Source organism: Artemia sp. Qi Xiang Cuo, chromosome 1, assembly GCF_049724085.1.
Source record: "Artemia sp. Qi Xiang Cuo chromosome 1, ASM4972408v1, whole genome shotgun sequence".
Taxonomy (NCBI): domain Eukaryota; kingdom Metazoa; phylum Arthropoda; class Branchiopoda; order Anostraca; family Artemiidae; genus Artemia; species Artemia sp. Qi Xiang Cuo.
In genome coordinates this window covers 98,075,217-98,095,464 of record NC_142794.1, presented here as the reverse complement: position 1 = coordinate 98,095,464, position 20,248 = coordinate 98,075,217, and the positions used below count along the sequence as shown (strand labels likewise).

The following is a 20,248-nucleotide window of genomic DNA, read 5'->3' as shown; positions in this document are numbered from 1 at the left end:
TTTTCTTTTTTTTATAGCAATTATTGTAATTAAATACAAGTAAGCTGTTTTTCTTGCTATCTTAATTGCTTCTTTTTTCTTGCAATTACTATAAGTAAATAAAATATAATTTAAGTATATCAGAGGCAAAGCTATAGCTTTGCCTATAGTAAAGGCCATACGGCCCCAATGTTTTTTGTTTTTTTTCTCAGAGGTACTTCATATGGAGGGGGTCGTCGTATAAATTTCAAAGGGGGCTCATTCGATTGGAAATTGAGAGTTCAAATGCCCTTTTTAAGAGTCAAAAGTGATCGGAGGGCAACTAGCCCCCACGCCCTTGTTTCCCCAAATATATTCGATAAAAATTTTGAGGTAGTCATTTTGTTAATAATAATTCAAATATCACATAGCAATAACTCCGGGGACGACACAAGCCCCAGGGGTCCGGGGGCAGGCGTTGTAAGTTATGTCCTGGGGGAAAATATGGTTCTTATGGACGGTATGGTTGTAAAAACTTCAGAGAGGGCTTATTTCATTGGAAATTGAAAGTTGTAGTTCACGTTTTAAGAGTCAGAAGTGATCGGAGGGCAGCTAGCCTCCCCCCCACGCCCCTTTCCCCAAAATGTAGCAGATAAAAAGTTTGAGATAGCCATTTTGTTAAAAATAATTCAAGAGTCAGATAACAAAATTTCTTGTGTCGACACAACTCTCTAGGGCCCTGGGGCAGGCGTTGTAATTTATGCCCTTGGGGTATCTATGGTTTTTATGGAAGGGATGCTCGTATAAACTTTAGAGAGGGCTCATTTGTTTGGAAAGTGAAAGTTCTAGTTCAGTTTCTGAGAGTCAAAAGAGATCAAAAGAGACTAGCCCCCCCCCCCCCACACCCTTTGTTCCCAAATGCATCAGGTAAAAAAATTAAGATAGTCATTTTGTTAATAATAGTTAAAAGGTCAGATAACAAAGACTGGTGGTGTCGACACAATCCCCCAGGGCCCGAGGGCAGTCATTGTAAGTTATGCCCTGGGGCGTATATGGTGCTTACGGCAGGGATACTTGTATAAACTTCAGAGATGGTTCATTTTATTAAAAATTGAAAGTTGTAGTTACTTTTTAAGAGTTAGAAGTGATCGGAGGGCATCTAGCCTCTCCCACTCCCACGCCCTTTTCTCCCAAATGCAGCAGATAAAAAGTTTGAGATAGCCATTTCGTTAAAAGTAATTCAAGGGTCAGATAACAAAATTCCTGTGTTGACACAACTCTCCAGGGTCCGGGGGCAGGCGTTGTTAGTTATGTTCTGGGGGCATATATGGTTCTTACAGAAGGGATACTCGTACAAACTTCAGAGAGGGCTCATTTGATTGAAAATTGAAAGTTCTAGTTGACTTTTAAAAAGTCAAAAGAGATCGGAGGGCAATTCGCCCCCCCCCCCCTCATGCCCTTTCTCTTCAAACCCATCTGATAAAAATTTTCAGATAGCCATTTTGTTAAAAATAGTTCAAACGTCAGATAATAAAAACTCCAAGGTTGACACAATCCCCCAGAGCCGGGGGCAAGTGTTTGAAGTTATGTTTTAATGTATATTATAAGTATATTTGCAACGCAAAGGGAAGGATAGCTCTATGTAGCCTACTGCTTGTCAGTGATTATCTCTTATGTAAAGTTATTTTAGTTTTTTGTAATTAATTTCTAATTAAGTTTTTTGTAATATGTTTGGACAATAGAAAACTAAAGGTAATAAAGGCAATAAGGTTTCGCTGTTTTATTGTTTTTTTAGTTGTGCACTAAGATTAATGAACTAAGGCCACCACGGGAAGGTTATGCACAGCCATCCCTGCCTACTCCCTAGCATTTAACCCGACCCCCTAATATCCTCCCATTTGCAGCGCAAATGGAAGGAGCTCCATATACTGCTTGTGAATGGTTATCTTTTGTGTAAGGTTGTTTTAGTTTTTTAAATTAATTTGTTTCTGTTAGAAAATAGACAATAGAAAACTAAAGGTCATAAAGGCAATAAGGTTTCTTTGTTTTATTGTTTTTTTTAGTTGTACACTAAGATTAGTGAAATTAGGGCCACCACGGGAACGTTGTGCAAAGCCAGCTCCACCCACCCCTTAGAATTACCCCTCCCCCCCTTGTGCCTTTTCTCCCCAAATGCATATTATCAAAATTTTGAAATAGCCATTTTGTTCAAAATAGTCCTAAATTCAAGTATAACTTATGTAAGTTGCCTAATATTAGAATTTAAGGTTTTTGTGGAAGGGGTGTTCGTATTAACTTCGGGGGGGGGGGTGGGGAGTGACTCAGTTGATCGGAAACTGAAACTTCTAGTTCATATTTAAGAGTCAAAAGCGATCAATTGGCAACTAGCCCACGCCCCAATTTTTCAAAAGGGCATCCTTTGAAAAAAAAAGTTCAAAGGCCAAATAACTATGCTTCCGGGGTTGAACCCCCCGCCCCAACCCCGGGGAAATGGCTCTGAGTTACGGAACTTGCTTATTGATGCTTTGACCCTTTGTTTACTTCAATACGATTTAGTGATTTACGTGGCAACTTTGATTTACGGTGCAAGGGCTGTAAGCTATGCATGTTGCTTATTGTTACTTTGATACCGTGGTTACTTTGATGCTTTATTTACTTTGTTTTTTTTTTACATTGATATTGTTACTTCGATACTAGTTTTGATACTTTGATGAACATTTGATTTTGAAAAAAAAAGTTTGATTTTGAAATAAAGAATTTTTAAAAACTTGAAGCGTTTTGCAATCAAAAACGAACAAAAATTAATTATAAAAAAAAACTCCGAAAAAGAGGTTTTTCAAAGAAAGAAATCCAAAACGAACAGAAATTGAATAAACAATTATAGCAAAAAAAAACATACAACAAGCAATAATATAAATGAATAAATAAATCTTAAAGCGAGTGAGAATTAACTTGAATATGCAAATCAAGCTTAAAGGAAAAAAAAATATTCTACTATTGATGTATAAATAAAAGCCAAAACGAACAGAAATTAAATAAACAATCAATGTAAACAAACCTACAATAGATACTAATATAAATGAATAAATAAATCTTAAAACGAGTGAAACTTAAATTGAATATACAAATCGATCTTGAAACGAACAAAAATCACTACTAACAAGAGTTTGGGTATCGTCTCCTTCTCTCACTGTAAAAGTCAGAATCCTGCTGCGTCATTGGCGGTTTAATGAAAACTATATATGTTACAAATTTTTTTTTGTGCTTAATATTGAAAATAAACATTAAAATGTTTTACCTGCTCTTAGCGGTCAGACAGAGAAAATCGTGAATTCCGGCTCTTTCGTGAAATCATTTATAAACTTATTTAATTGTTAGACAGTAAAGCAAAAATAATTTCTAAAATAAAGATCAGATTTTGTTGGAGCTTTCTGGTTGATTTGTTTTTTTTTTATTTAGCTTTATTTTTCAATACTGAAAAACAATATACTCATTTGTATTCATTATAATATATATTATATATTGTTGAAAGTATATTCAATGTCTATAATAGTTTTATTGTCAATCATACTAAATAACTTGTAAACAAAATTTGATAGCCAACGATCAAAGCCGAATAACGTTGGTCTCCTAAAATAAACGATATTAGCGAATAGCCATAATTGCCAACATTGCCATGAATAGCCAACATTTAACAGCTAAGGGGAACTTATTTTCCAATAAAATGTTTGCTCCAATCATTGCAATTTTTTTGTATGTTTAACCGTTACGTGTCATTGAAAAGTCCCGAGTAGAAGTTTCAAATATATATATAGTCTTTAATTTTACGCATTCAATGTTATACACATTATTTTTGTCACATATTTAACGGTAATCTGAAACAAAAATTATTTGGGGAGGGATGGATGTCAGTATTGAAGTCACAGAGTATCGGTTTCTAGGAGCATTTGAGACTTACGTTTGAAAATTCAGTCTTTCTTCGTTTTTAGTCCTATAAAGTGACTTTTGATGCTTTTTAACATTTAACTAATATTCTTGCTGGGATGTTTAACAGTCAACCCCTTCGCAGGTAAACTCATAAAGTAGAAACATTAGTTTTCCATGATTTTTTTTTCGTGAATCTAAAATCATTTAGCTTACATTTTTTGCATGACTTTATCTCTAGGTTGACCCGTCTTTCCTGGATAGAGGGAATTGCTTTAAACTTCATCCTGGAGGAAGTACATCGCCCTTCAAGGGAAAATTTCTCTCCTTCACTTTGCACTGGATGGAGAGGATCTTTCCTAAAATGTTTATGGAGAGAGAGAGAGAGAGAGAGAGAGAGAGAGAGAGAGAGAGAGAGAGAGAGAGAGAGAGAGAGAGAGAGAGAGAGAGAGAGAGAGAGAGAGAGAGAGAGAGAGAGAGAGAGAGAGAGAGAGAAAGATAGAGAGAGAGAGTCTTCCTGGGGGGAATTCTTTTTAATTTAACCTACAATATGGGTTCCTTAACCCAGTTAAGTTAAGCAGGGTTGTGTTCTATCCCCCTTTATATGGATTATTTTGATGGACTAAGTCTTAAGGAGCACAGGAAAGGCAATGGGAGACCACGGAATCAAATGGGGAGGAAAAAGTCTCCTGGGCTTAGATTATGCTGATGATTTAAGCATCCTAGATGAAAGTGTGAGCAAAATGAATGAAGTTTTAGAGGAATTGCGAGTTCAGGGTGTTAGAATTGGTTTGAAAATTAATGTTAGGAAGACTAAGTCACTAAGGCTAGGAATAAGTGAAGATGAAAAGGTGACGTTGGGTAATGAAAAGATTGATCAGGTGGGCAGCTTCACTTACCTTGGTAGTATTATTAGTGATAATGGTGGGAGCAATGAAGATGTTAAAAGTAGAATAGCCAAAGCTCAGGGTGTTTTTTCACAGTTAAAAAAAGTTTGGAAGAATAGGAAGATAAGTCTGCAAACCAAGATTAGAATATTAGAAGCTACAGTGATGACAGTGGTCAAATATGGCTCTGAAGCATGGACGCTCCGAAAAGCGGATGAAGATTTGCTAGATGTTTTCCAGAGAAATTGCTTAAGGATTGACCTGGGTACCCGGCTGACTGACCGTTTGTCAAACAAAAGGCTATACGAAAAATGTGGTTCAATACCGCTATCTAGGGCTATAATGAAAGAAAGGTTGAGGTAGCTAGCACGTTGTGCGGATGAAGGATTACAGATTGCCGAAGATTGTTCTTTTCGGCCAACCGTCTAGGGCTAAACGAAAAGCAGGTCGTCCTCGCCTGGGGTGGGAGGACGTCGTAAAGAAAAATTTAATGGAAATGAGAACTTTGTGGGCGGGTGTAAAAAGGGAGGCTTTGAATAGATTCGGGTGGAGGAGAATCGTGTGTAGCTGTGTTGGCCTCAGGTGGCTTGGTGCTGCGGTGAGTTTTTAGTAGTAACATGGGTTCCCAGGGTGTTAATGTTTCTATGTAAGACCTTAGTTTTGCTACCACTTTATAGCTGTTTTATCTCCATATCGAATTGTATTTTAGAATCTATCTTTTTTTTCTTCTCTTTTACATTTAAAAACACGTTGGTAATAATAGAAAATATATGAAAACGGATTTTTTTTTTCCATTTGAGAAAATTTAGACCAATTACTAAAATAAAGAAAAGGTCATCATAATTCTGTTAGTGTCAATAGACAGATCTACATCTGACATTTCCAATAACAGAAATCTCTTGTCTGTTCGGTGCAAGTTACGCCAGGTCGCGAAATCATATCTTTCACCTGAGACCTGAACCCTACATTTCTGCATTTTCCTTGTTTCTTTTTTATTAGCATCTCTTTGTCAAAGTTGCAACATCGGAGATATCGGGGGCAGATTATTGCTGAAAGCACCTCTGAAATTTTCCTTCGTTGATCGTGTGTTTTTTTTTCCATATGACTGCTCTTATTTGTATTTTTTATTTCTTGTCAAATCTTCCTTGTTTTGGTTTTGTTTGTATTTGTCAGAATTGTTTCTTTTATGTATTAGTTTCTTTTCCTTTTCTTTCTTTATTGCTCCATCAGTGCTGTATGTTGCATTTATGGTGGACATTAAATTTATATCATCTTTATATTATTATGAAGTAACAATCTTAAAATTTATTCTGGAAATTATCGATTATTGGCTCAGATTTTCAATTAATTTGTTACTGACTTCCATTGTTTTTCATAGTTGATATTTATTTGCTCAGCGAAGAGCATAAGCACTTCCTTTGTCAGTTTCATGTTGTTGTTTTTGGATGTTTTTCTTTATTCTTGTAGCTTATAAGACTTGTTCTTAGAAACGTTTAGTGACATTTCATAGTGACATGTACGTTACAGTCACGTTACAGTTACACGTCACGTTACACGTTACAGTTACAGTCACGTTTAGTGACATGTATTCTTTAGAATTGATATCTAATTTGTTTTTGTTTTTTTTGATTGCCGATGAGCGGTAAATTTAAATATCATTTGTAATATAAAATGTACTATAAAATCTAAATGTACATATAAATGTAAATATATTTAAATGTAAATGTATAATATAATTTAAATATTAAAATATAATATAATTATGATATAATATAGAATATAATATATAGTTTAATATAAATCTAATTATGTATATAAATGTAAATATATTTAAATGTAAATTTCATGTGTGATATAAAATGTAATGTAGAATAGAATATAAAATATAATATAAAACGCAATATAGAATTGAATATCAAATGTAATATAAATCTAAATGTGTATATAAATGTAAATATATACAAATGTAAATATCTTTAAAGCCAAAGCTTTTTTAGCCATCTGGTATTTAGAACAATGGAGGTCATGAATTAAATTTCTGAAGACCTGAAAAATTCAGCCACACGGCATAGCAGTAAATATTATATTGGCATGTTAAGAAATTGAGAGGGAGTAGTCAATCCAGAATTTTCCTAGTAAAAGATACGACTGGAACCACAATTAGTGCTAAGGCAATATTTAAAGAGAGATGGGCAGAATAATTTGAGAATGTAATAAACTGTGAAAAAGCTGCAGTCTATAATATGGAAAATAATAAAAAAGTTTGTGACACTTTTTTTTTAGAAATAAAAAAGATCAGTTTTGTGAGAAAGAATTAGAATTAAAAAATAGTAAGACTGAGATTCTGACAAATGTGTTGTTTTTTTAAAGTATTAATAAAAAAAACTGTTTCCACAGAAATAAGTTTTTCAAAGAAAAGTAAAGAATTCCATTAAACCAAAAATGAGCAAAAATAAAATCAAATAATCTACCAATCGTGAAACTATCACAAATCCGCATCGATAAATAAATGAAACCCAAAACGAACAGAAATTACAATAAATAACCGAGTCAAACTCAAAACGAGTAAAAATTAACATGAGTAGGGCTCATATCAGTATATGTATATTGAACTGACAATGTACATTCATTTGTATTTTTTTTTAAGTAAAGTGTAAATTATGTTCTCGCGTTCAGAAGGCATAGGGGTTTTGATTTCTGTTCGTTTTATATTGACATAGTCTTTTCAGGGAAAAGGAAAATATTACTTTAAATCTTTTCGTTTTTTAAGTCTTTATAGTTTGGCCTGCTATTTGTATGCTGGAGAAAAAATTTCAGCAATTTTTAGCAATATACACCCTTTTAAAAATCTGGACACAAATAGTAGTGTTTAATTTACTTTTACACCTCCTCTACTTGACTTGAAATGGAAAACTTGATACCGTTCACAAAAAATCTGTTTACTTTCTTTGATAGCTTGGATACACTTACGCTATTTTAATTTAGCTAAATTTTAAGAGCAGAAGTAGCCCCGAAGGTTTGAACATAATACCCTGAGTCGTTCTTGGGATACACCTGAAATGCCTTATTGGGAATTAACATCAAAACAGTGCATTATGATTTAACCTTAAGGCGACATTTAGTTTTTAAACATAATGGGCAAATGGGAGGTTGGGCGTGGGAGGGGGATTTTTGACTAATAAAAAGGGCATTAGCCCTTTCAATTTCCAATCGAATGAGCCCTTTTTGAGTTTCTACATCAACGCTTTCTATAAACACCTTATATGCCCCCGGGGCAAAGCTTATAACCCTTGCCCTGAGGGCTGGGGGGGGGTTGTCATCCTCTATGACCTAATTTCCCGAACTTTCAACTACGGTGAAGAAAAGTGCTATCTCAAAATTTTGATTGGATGTGTTTGACGAATTGGTGGGCGTGAGAGGGGGGTTAGTTACCCTCCAGTCACTTCCGACTATGAAAAAGGGCACTAGCCCTTTCAATATCCAATTGAATGAGCCCTTTTTGAAGTTTCTACGACGAAGCTTTCTCTAAAAACCTTATATGTCCCTGGGCAAAACTTACAACCTTTGCCCTGAGGGCTGTCAGGGGGTTGTCATCCTCAAAGACACAATTTCCGGACCCTTCAACTACATTGAACAAAATAGCTATCTCAAAATTTTGATTGAATGTGTTTGGGCAAATGATGAGCGTGAGAGGGGGGTTACTTGCCCTCCAATCACTTTCGACTATTAATAAGGGCACTAGCTTTTTCAATTTCCAATCGAATGATTCCTTTTGGAAGTTTCTACGACAACACTTTCTACAAAAAAAACTTATATACCCCCAGGGCATAACTTACAACCCTTGGCCTGAGGGCTCGGTCATCCTCAAAAACATAATTTCCGGACTTTTTAACTACATCGAACAAAATAGATTTCTCAAAATTTTGATTGGATGTCTTAGGGGAAATGGTGGGTGTGAGAGGGGTGTTATTGTCTTCCAATCACTTTCGACTATTAAAAAGGGCACAAGCCCCTCTAATTTCCAATTGAATGAGTCCTTTTTGAAGTTTCTATAACATCACTACCTATAAAAACCTTGTATGCTCCAGGGCACAACTTACAACCCTTGCCCTATCATCCTCAAAGACCTAATTTCTAAAACTTTTAACTACGTGGCTATCTAAAACAAAAAGGCCATCTAAAATTTTGATTGGTTGTGTTTGGGGAAAACGTGGGCGTGAGAGGGGGGTTAGTAGCCCTCAAATCCCTTTCGACTATTAAAAAGGTTACTAACCCCTTTAAATTTCCAATCGAAAGGGCCCTTTTTCAAGTTTCTATGACAAAGCTTTCAATAAAAACCTTATATACCCCCAGGGCATAACTTACAACCCTTACCCTGAGGGTCGTGGGGGAGTGTCATCCTCAAATATATAATTTCCGAGCCTTTCAACTACTTTGAACAAAACGGCTATCTAAAAATTTTGATTGTGGAAAATTTGGATGTTTTTGGATAAATCGTGCGTGTGGAAGGGGTGTAAGTTGCCTTCCAATCCCTTTCGACTATTAAAAAGGGCACTAGACATTTCAATTTCCAATCAAATGAGCCCTTTTTGAAGTTTCTTAGACGAAGCTTTATATAAAAACCTTATATGCCCCCGGGGCATTACTTACAACCCTTGAACTGAGGGTTGTGGGGGAGTTTCCTCCTTAAAAACATAAGTTCAATTTGGAATTCAACTACGCTGAACAAAATGGCTGTCTCAAAATTTTTATTGGATGTGTTTCGGAACATGGTGGGTGTGGAGGCGGTGTTAGTTGCTTTCCAATCTCTTTCGACTATTAAAAAGGGCACAAACCACTCCAATTTCCAATAGAATGAGCCCTTTTCGAAGTTTCTATGACAATTCCTTCGATACGAAGTGCCCTGGCCTAAAGAAAAAAAAAAATAATAATACATTGTTCCAACATCGTTCTCTACTTAGACTTCGCGATTGCGCTGCCCATGATGGTGGTCGTGAAGCTAGAGATAAATTATTATTAACATTTAATAAATTATACCTAAATATTTTAATAACGTCTGCGATGATGATTGTTCTACCATATTTTAATAGTAGAAAGATTCAGGATATGGAAACACTAAGTAAAAAATAAAGTTTTGTTACTCCCTTGAACTTATTAATTTTTCTAATTTATTAATGTATTAATAAATCCAAAAAGTTTGGATTTACTAATGAAAGTAATTTTAGAGGTTTTCAGAATTCTTTTTTCAAGAATTGATTTAAAAATAATGTTAAGAAGACTGAAGTCGCTTAGACTAGGAGTAAGTGAAGGGGAATAGGTGATATTTTATAACAAGACGATTGATGAAGTGTATAGCTTCTCTTACCCAGGTACTAGTAATAGTAGTAGTACTATTGCAAGGAAAGTTCTGAATGATTTTCAATGGGAATAAGAACAGGTTTTGAAACAAGGATTTTCGTCATAAAATTGCGTCTGTTTTTGAACCTTATAAAGCTGTGTTTATTTGTATACCATAGTACTCGAGAAAAATATCTCTGAAAAGTTTTTCTCACTATGTAGTTTTTTTCAAGAATTATTTTTCAACTTTTGGTTACTTAAAGAAAAAAACAAAGGATGGAGTCAAAAATCAAAAAGGAATAAAAAGAAAAGAAAACAAACACATATATGCAATATTAACTCCATGAAAAGGCTACGAAAGCAGAATATGTGTTACAGTAAAATGAAATACTTGTACAACAACACAGTGTTCCTTTTCTTATTTAGATTCCTACCTTTTTTTTAAGTTGCTATGGTTTAGACTATTATTGCTATGGTTAAGTTACTGTGGTATTAGACTCTTTACTGCATAAAGAGACAAAGAGAATAGCTTCAGATCTCGAGTGTAAGACGTCACAAGGTTGTGAAAGAGCAAGAGTAAGCTGAAATAGCCATTTATTATATATATAAACTTGTTTTTCTATGTCTGAACTTGTTTGCTTTTGCTTATTGTTGCATCCAACGTTATGTGGAGCAAAACGTCTTAGGGTCATTGAAATACAGTTTACTGTTTAGAGTAGGTAGTCAAATGTTTAGGCTGAAAGGACATGTGAAAAATATCAAATAGTTCGTGGTAACGAACTGTAAGTAAGGAGCGACCCGGCTCAATGGTAACCGAAACTCTATAAAACGGGTTTTTGATATCAATAGATGCATCAAAAGAATTAGATTTCAATGCTGAATTCAAATATATAACTTTCATGAAGTTTAGTCCTACGCATCAAAAGTTACGTGCATGAGAAAATTTGGATCATTTTCGAAAAAAGGGGGAAAGACCCCCTAAAATTTATAGAATTTTAATGGAATTATAGAATTATAGAATCTTCACCATCATATTCAGCGTATTAGAGAACCCTACTGTAGAGGTTTCAAGCTCCTATTTACAAAAATATGGACTTTAGCATTTTTTGCCAGAAGAAAGATCACGGATGTGTGTTTATTTTATTTTATTTTTTTTTTCTAGTTGTGATTGTATCGACCCAGTGGTCCTAGAATATCGTGGGAGGACTCATTGGAACGGAAATTAAAAGTTCTAGGCCCCCTCCCACGCCCATTTTTTTCCCAAAGTGACTTGATCAAAATTTTTAGATAGCCATTCTGTTCAGCATGGTTGAAAATATGATAACTATGTCCTTTAGGATGACTTAATCCCCCGAAGTCCTCAGGGAGAGGGCTGAAAGTTATGAACTTTACCCAATGTTATCATATCGTATTGGCTTTTTGGAAATATACAGACGTTTTCAGGGAGAATTTTTTCTGGTAGTAGGGATGTGGATGGGTCGGGGGTTATTTGAGAAGATCTTTCCATGAAGGAAGTTTATTGGGGGAAGGAACATTGCTATGAAGGTGGCGCCGGATTTCCCAGCATTATTTAAAAAAAAGGATCAGAAATTAAATTTAAAAAAAAAACAAGTTTTCCAACTGAAAATAAGGAGTAACATCAAAACTTAAAACGAGCAGAAAATATTACGTGTATGATTGGGTTCACCCTCTAGTCAATACCTCGCTCTTTAAGCCAAATATTTTTTAATACTTTCATAAGAGCTATTTATTCTAATTAACGGCCTTTGTGATTAAGGGGTCATTTTTAAAGAATTGGAACGAAATTCGAACCTTAGCTTAAAGAGCGAGGTATTGACTAGGGGGTGAGCCCCCTTAATATACGTATTAAAAATATATGAATATAGAAGATCGTTACGTAAGTTAATTCGTAAGTTACGTATATTTATTACTAATAAAAACGTTCGTAAATAAAATTAAGCAAGTTTCGAGAAAGCCATTTAACCAAATAAAAGTAAAATTAATATGCACAATTTTTTTAATTATTGATGTGCGGTGAGCCAAAATCAAAACCTGCATTAATTCAAAAACGTTCAAAAATTAAATTAAAAAAACGAGCTGTTTTTAAGGGAGAGTAAGTAACGACGGTAAAGCTTAAAACGACCATGAATTAGTTCACATATGATAGGAGCTTGACCCTCCACAATGGCTTATCATGTATCCTAATTCTCGGCATTCTCAAAACTGTTATTTTTTAAAACAATAAAAAACTAGCCAAAAGATCGATACGGTGGAGACGGGACATCCCCTTTCAGATATGGAATGTTTTCTGCACGTTTTAAGTTTCAACGTCGTTCCTTACTTTCAGTTAAAAAAACTTGTTTTTTTTAATTTAATATATGTAAAATCAAAACTCCTCTACATTACATCTACTGCGAAAACACAGGGTATATCAATTCTCTTAAGATTTATGTGTCCATTCTTCGAAGTGCCATAAAAACTTATCAAATTTTCTTTAATTCTATATCTGTTCAAAATCTAAAGTAGATTATATCTAGTCTTTGTTGCTAAGTTGGGTGGCGCTATTTCCCATTTGGTAGCGTGTCTAATTTTGGTGGCTAATAGTTCATATACTGCCAATAATCTTTTCCAGTTTTGTATGTGTTCTTCTCTGCTTATCTCTTCTCATAAGTTAAATTTGACATTCTGTTTAGTGCTATTATTGATTTTTCTTACTTGTATGAACTATTAGTGTGTTAAAATCTTCTCAACATCGAGTAATGAGAAAAGGTTGACCCATCTATTTTCAGTACATGTTCAGGTTAAGCCACCCTCCTTTCCTAGTCATTCTAGTAAAGTTTTTGTATATGTTCCTGTTCATGGAAGGATCCAGGATTTTTTTTTTGGGGGGGGGGGGGGCAAAATAGGTTGATCCAATAAAAAATTAGGGGGGGGGGGCGCAAAATAGGTTGATCCGATAAAATTGCGTTAGGAGCAAGTTTAATTAACGCAAAATTGAGTTAATTAAGTAAACTACACTACTTTAGACTACGCTGGGGGGGGCGCCCCCTCTTCCCCTGGATCCGCCACTGCCCTGGTTTTAATGACATTTCTTCCAATAATAAGGAATATTCTAAAGAAGTAATACCCGATTATTTTTGAATAACTAATACATTTCAATTTCTTATATTGTCCTATTTTCTGCTTTATCTTCTCTGTTTTTGCTTGCGTTGTTCCATTTTTACTTTTCATTGCTCTACTTTCAGGTCTCTGAATCTCTTAGAATTCAAAGCTGAAGCAATGGCAGAGCAAATGACTCTAATTGATGCTGCTTACTTCAACCGATTGGAATTGGCTGAAGTGCTTCTCTGGGCCAAAGAGCAAAACGAAGAAAAATCTCCAAATTTAACGAAATTCACAGAGCATTTCAATAAGGTTTCTTACTGGGCAAGATCTCAAATTCTTGAACGTGAAGACGCGAAAGAAAGGGAAAAATACGTTATGAGATTTCTCAAGATCATGAAACACCTTAGAAAGTTAGTATCTTGTGTTTATATTTCAAGCTCATGGAAGCACGATCAATTACTTACCACATGCCCCGTTTTATTTCCAGTAAGAACCATTTTTATTTTGAAAAAATTTCAAATTCCCCAATATGAACACGCACGAGAAATAGAAATCTTTATCAAATTTCTTAAGATACTAAACACGTTAGAAAGCAGCATATTCATTCGAAGCTTGTATTTAGAAAGCAAATACTATTTACCTTAATAATTCCCATAAGAACCAGGTGAGAAGTGTTCACCTGATGAAGTTGAGCTGTATAGTTAGTTTCAGTGAGAACTGGCTGAAGTTGCCTCACCAAGCTTTCATTTCTCTGAGGGGTGTTTCTGATATCGAGTAGAAAGTCTATTCCAGCAAGCAGCTTGCAGTTTGAAACTCGTAAGATTCGAATCAAAAAGTATATACAAGGTGTGAACGTTCACTGGATTCATTTCCAGAAGGTTTTCTACTTGAGAAAGAAAATTCACAGATCCCTAAGCATCAGGCTGCCATCTTCTTTTATCAGCCATTTATGTTTGTAATTATGTTAATTTGTTTCAATTTGTTTTTGGTGTTTGGGACTGAGGTTGAGGAACGATATCAGATGTGTCTCTTAAACTTTAAAAGTTCTCCTATTGCTCGAGAAATTGCCGGTTCCCCCTTCCTTTTTTGGACGTGAACGTGAACAAAATTTTTTTTTTTTTTTAAGCCAAAAGTGATACTTTTTTATGCTGATCGATGCTCGTTGAACAGGTGATATTGCTTTTTTTTTTTTTTTTTTTTTTTTTTTTTTTTTTTTTTTTTTTTTGTACAAAGATCTATTCAGGAGTACAAAAGAAATTTTTCTGGGGGGGGGGATACACACACAAAAACGCACAAAAAATTTTTTTTTATTTGTTTTTGTATTTATCATGAAAAATTTGTTTATATCCATCCATTTTTTTTTCTTCCATTTTTACAGGTCAGACAAATATATATATTTTTTTTAATATATATATATATATATATATATATATATATATATATATATATATATATATATATATATATATATATATATATATATATATATATTTTTTTTTTTTGGGGGGGGGGTCGAACCTCCTACCTGGATATGGCCTTAGACACACAGTCTAAATTTGGATTGGAATGTGAGGGAGGGGAGCGTCTGTCAACTGTGGTTACAGGATTGTTATTTTTTTGCGCGGCACTTCCGTACAATGCAGAACTCTATTCAGGAGATGCACCATTTTTGATGCTTTGGAGGGCTGACAATTTCATTGTTTGGGTACACAAAAGAAAAGTTGGATAATGACTGCTAAAAAAAGAGCTAATTCCTCATGCGTCAAAAAACAAGTTGGAGGTAAAAGTGGACCTCTTCCCTGCTGTGCCACGGAGACCTCTGTGCTGTGCTACCTGCTGTGCCATTCTTTTGCTCATCATTGGCTGCAAAATCATATAGGGATTCGCGGCGTATTGGCATAAAGTGACAGGCATAAAATGAGCCATTAATACTCATTTTAGTCACTGACCCTTCAATACCAAACTTCCCAGCTGAAAGAATGGTATGTTGTATCTCTTTTCAGCTGGAGTTATTTATAACATTTTATTCGTAGAATCACCAAGAGGACAAGAAAATTCCTAATCCCGTCTCTGTGGCTGTTCTAGCGTATATGTAGAGCCATTGCAACTGGTTTGAACGGATTTTAAACAAGAAGAATGGTATGTTGTATCTCGTTTCAATTGGAGTTACTTATAACTCTTTTATTCGTAGAATCACCAAGATGACAAGAGAATTCCTAATCCCGTCTCTGTGGCTGTTCTAACGTATATGTAGAGCTGTTGCAGTTTGTTTGAACGGATTTACCGTAGAATTTTTTAATCTACCTGGTTAAATTACAAAAGTGGAGCAATGCCCCCACTTAATTCACTCCCAAGTCCTTCCATCCAGCTTTGATAAAGGTGTTTTTTTTTTTCACCTTTTAGTTTCCTACAAAGATTATAAAACTCAGCATGATGTAGGGTAGTAAGAACTCCAAAGCTCTTTGTCCCTATGCTTGCCTTTTTGGCGAAAAGACGTTAAAAACGCCATGTTACCCTGGAATAGGCCTATGGCTTATCGAATATTTCTTTTTTGCATTGCCTTTCCCATTGACAACTTTTTCGTAAAAAGGTGGGTATGTTGTATTTAGTTTCAGCTTGAAATTCACTAAGATTCTCAGTCCTTACGATTATAGAACTAAAATGACCGCCAATAGAGGTGCAAATACACCTTCAATATCCATCGGCCAACTCTTTGACACAAAGCCATGTCTATCCAAACCAAGTCGATCCAAGGTCATTCTTGAACTCAACGTCACTCCTAATCGAACTTTTTAGCGGAATGATTAGTATGTTATGCCTTGTTTGAGTAAAAAAAAATATCCAATAGTGTTCTATCTAAATGATTCGAGGTACACATTGGATCCTTGATCCCTCCAACCCCTTCATATTTACCAACTTTTATTAGAACAGCACACTCGCCGTATCTTGCTTGAAGTGGAATCTTCTAAACATTTTCAATCTTCGGGTTTGATCTTTATTTCTTTTAATAAAAATCCTTCTTCCTCTTAAAAAAAAAAAAAAAAAAAAAAAAAATATGCGTTGATAGAAGGTGGAGAGCTGGCCCTTGAACTGTCATATCCCCCGATCTTTGAGATACCTACATTTAGCAGAATGCTAGGCATTTCGGACGTTAAAAAAAATACCATTTGGCTTTACAATCTATAGGATTCGAAATCCAAACTGTGACTCAAGTCCCTTTAACATTACATACTTCACCAAAGTTTTAAACTTCCTACTTCATCCTACATCAGTACTTCGTCTACACTACTTCATCAACTACTTCACCAATTTTAAGTTAGCGTTATGAAACTTTCATAGACTTCTCCAGACTTCTGACTCCAGACTTCTGATACGATTGTAGGTTGAGAGAATTATAACATGGCTAAGGGTAAATGAACTAAGTGTTAACATAGGGAAGTATAATTTTATTATTTTTTCGCGGTCACCGGACTTTTACCCATAAATCAACGAATGGCATGCGTCTAATGGAGTTATAAAACGGACTGCGTATTCGAAATATTTTTGGATTGTAATTGATGAAACTTAGTCTTTTAAGCAATATGTAACTTGAACTAGTAAAATTCTTCCAAAATTTTGAAGTATAATGAAAAAAATCCAACATTTTCCCCCTAAATCTGTCCTCCGCCATCTTTATTTTTTCTTATACACAAATATTTAATTCTCCCCCTATCCTTAAACCAATAAGTGTTCTACAAAATCATGCAGTAAGGATTTCAGCAGGTATTTTTCCACGTCGGTCTGTTCAGAGAATTTATTCCACTTTGAAAATTTTGCCAGCTGCAGGCTTTCATGAATTTTATATATTGTAGTTTATTTTGAGATTGCAGCAGGATATTCTGCCTTGTTGTTTCAGTGATTTATTGTGAGTTAGGTCTGCTGTGTATTCTCGCAACACAAGCGGTAATGTTGATTTCCGTGTACCTTGAGGCATTTCTTCCCGTTCGTGTTTCTCTGTGTTCTATAGAGGTACGCGGAAATGCAATAGTTTAATTAGTGATGTTAAGATTATTGGAAACCCCAATATATTTAGAAAAAACATTATAGACATTCTTTTTGTAGAATATGTGTTTCGATTTTGTTATTTATTTATTGTAGGGATTATAATGAAATGAAGTCCCCAGAGGAAAAGTAAAGTAATGTTTTTTTTATTATTTAATATGAGGGTATTAGTGAGGACGATGGCCAAGTCCTTTTTTTTATCTTTAAGGATTTCGTTTTCTCTACCTCCCCCTTGCACAAACTTTGCTTTTCATGGGATGTAGCAACAATTTTTTTTATTATGTGTTTTGTTAACAAATCTTTCTCTCTCTAATACCGTACGCCGTTTGTGGGATATTGCTGTGAAAGAATATGTAAATTTACTTGCCTCTGTTGTTCAGAGTCCATGATTCAGTCTCAAGATTGTTGAAAAGTGTCCACCAACTGTTTCTCAGTCTCATTGCTCAGAATTTTTGTATTGTGGCTTCATCTGGCAGAAAATTTAAATTATTTGACTAGTTCTTGATCGATGAAATCTTCTGAGTGTCAACAATGAGACTATGCATGTCACTAAGCTTAGCCTTAGTTTTCTTAACGTAATCAATAAGAGTTTTTTTTTCGCCGACGTTTTCCGCTGCTTTTCACAGCGATTACTAATACTTTTTAACATGATCCAACAGAACTGATTTGACGGTTTTCCTTTATCATTTGCATATCTGTTCGCGCAGCATCTCTTTTTTTTGTAGTATCATGGCGTCTTGAATGGTAAAAAAAAGTCGCAGGAGTAGTCTTTATTTCTTAATTTCAATGAAGAATAATAGTAGCAGTAGGTGTTGATACAAAGTATCATTCTGGCACTGAATTCACTGATGGAGATTAAACTAATTACTTTGAAGAGTTGTAAATTTCTAATTCAACTTGAGTAACTGCAAAAGAATAAGATAGTCTAATTTTCAAAGGCCCGAAAAACCTTAGAACCAAGAATTCTTGGTAACAACACAATTTAGACTTCTCAAAATCTGCCATTCCGGGACCAAAATCTCTCATAGAGACAGAACAAGTACATATTGAAGGCTTCTTAGTTTCAGATTAAACTCTAGCGACTTAGCTCTAGCAGTTAAAAGTGTTTAACAACGATGATGGATTGATTCGGACATTTAGACAACTCTGTCAGTCGAACCTCTCAGTAATGCCTGAACCCCACCCCGACCAGATTCAAATAGCAAAATGGCATACTAATTAAAAACCAAGTGGTCAATCTAAAAAATACTAAAGATGATATATATCCTTGAGAGCAAGCTTGCCTTTTTTTTCTCTCTCTATCTTGTAGTCGGGGTACAGCTTTCTCAGCTACGACTGAAAATAACACTTTTACATTAAAAAACACTCTGAATTCTCGTCAAGACGAGAAAAAAGAAGGGTTATTTGAACTTTCGTACAAAGTTTGGTTATTTGATGGTAAGTCCTGTTAATTCTTTAGATTTTAGTAGCAACTTTGAATATTTTTTTTCGTGGGTGCCCAGATCATCCCCCTGTCCAAACAGACCTTGAATAACCCTATTCAAGACATCAGCAATATTCATCCTGGTTATATTAATCAGATCTATAGGATTGAAGGTCAGAAAGGGGGTTGAATGCACAAAGGTATTTCTAGTCTTTTGTCCCTAATTCTAGGACTTTTTTATTTTACAGATTGAACAATTTCAATTCATACCTAGCTCTTTTGTCTGCATTGGATTCAGCTCCTATTCGACGTTTGGAGTGGCAAAAACGGATAACTGATGGTCTAGATGAGTTTTGTGCTCTCATCGACAGCTCTTGCAGCTTCAGGACATATAGGCAAGCCTTATCCGAAAGTGGAGAGCCTTGCATACCGTATATGTAAGGACTAATCCTGCTTCCTGCTATTTGATACCACATAGCTCGTATTCGGTGACTTTGTAAGCTCGTATTTAGCGTCTGGAGTAGTAGCTCCCAACCAGGGCTAAATCCTAGATTTTTCGGGTGTAAGGGGGGAGGGGTGGTACAAAAAAAAAGCAAAAAGGCAGACAAAATTTGCTTATATTCATTTTTGTTACGTTTTAACGAGTCGGGCAAACGTTTCAGGGAGGGTTAAAACCCCTTGCCCCCCCCCGTGAATACGGCCTTATTCTTGACCAATTTTGGGCCATGCCCCATTTGGGCATTTCTAAAATCCTGATGACCCCTCGCGCTATTTACTTTTGTGTATACAATATTCAACGTGCATTCACCAGAAGGAAGCTTAAAAGGCCATTTAACTTAGTTTCTTTTTTCGGGTCGTCCTCTAGACATATTTTATACAAACGTATGATATTGTCTGAGTGCAACACCCTTTGTGCAGTGTATTACGTCATTGCAATACTATCATGTATCATTTTTTTTCTTTTTAAATGCATTTGAATGTGGCATCATTCAAATGATTCTTTTTTAATTAAGGGTCTAAAGTCACTGTATATAATTAGCAGTAAGTTTACCGCAGATAATTTCTGGCTCTTCATTCTCGGTGCGAACAAACTGCTCCTCCCACTTCTTCTTGCATTACAGCGCGTACAAGCAGCTCCTCTCATTTGATCTGCCATCAGCGGTCCAATTACCCTGGAACACGTATTTTGGCAGAAACTTTCTCAAAATGCCTTTGAAACCAACTTAAGACTTCAAAACCAACTTTTAGCTCCTAAAAACATCTAATAATAACATTGCACTACTAATTACCGATTTTCATATATGTATTGAAATACATTAATTTAAAATTAGTTTCTTCAAAATTTAGTGTTCCAACGTTGAAGCTAAGTTTCTCGTTCAAGAGAAATCTGACTTGTCCACCCGTGAAAAGATCTAATGTCGCTTATGTTTCTACATTCTCTGGAGCACTCGCACCTCGGTCTGGGTTTTTAGAATGGGCGAGATAGGGAAAGATCATACTGCCTATTATATATACAGTGTCTAAAGTATAGTCAGTTGAAAGGTGCACGTCCTACCCAATACCAACCAAATAT

General features: G+C 35.1%; 1 protein-coding gene across 1 annotated transcript in view; it reads left to right on the top strand.

The window, feature by feature from the left end:
• Positions 1-20,248, top strand: part of LOC148956977 (guanine nucleotide-releasing factor 2-like) — a 59,610-nt gene that overhangs the window by 29,823 nt on the left and 9,539 nt on the right. The window contains exons 3-4 of the mRNA XM_089088060.1: positions 13,352-13,621; positions 18,924-19,112. Coding sequence (XP_088944186.1) covers positions 13,352-13,621; positions 18,924-19,112 — 459 coding nt within the window. The remainder of the gene's footprint in view (positions 1-13,351; positions 13,622-18,923; positions 19,113-20,248) is intronic.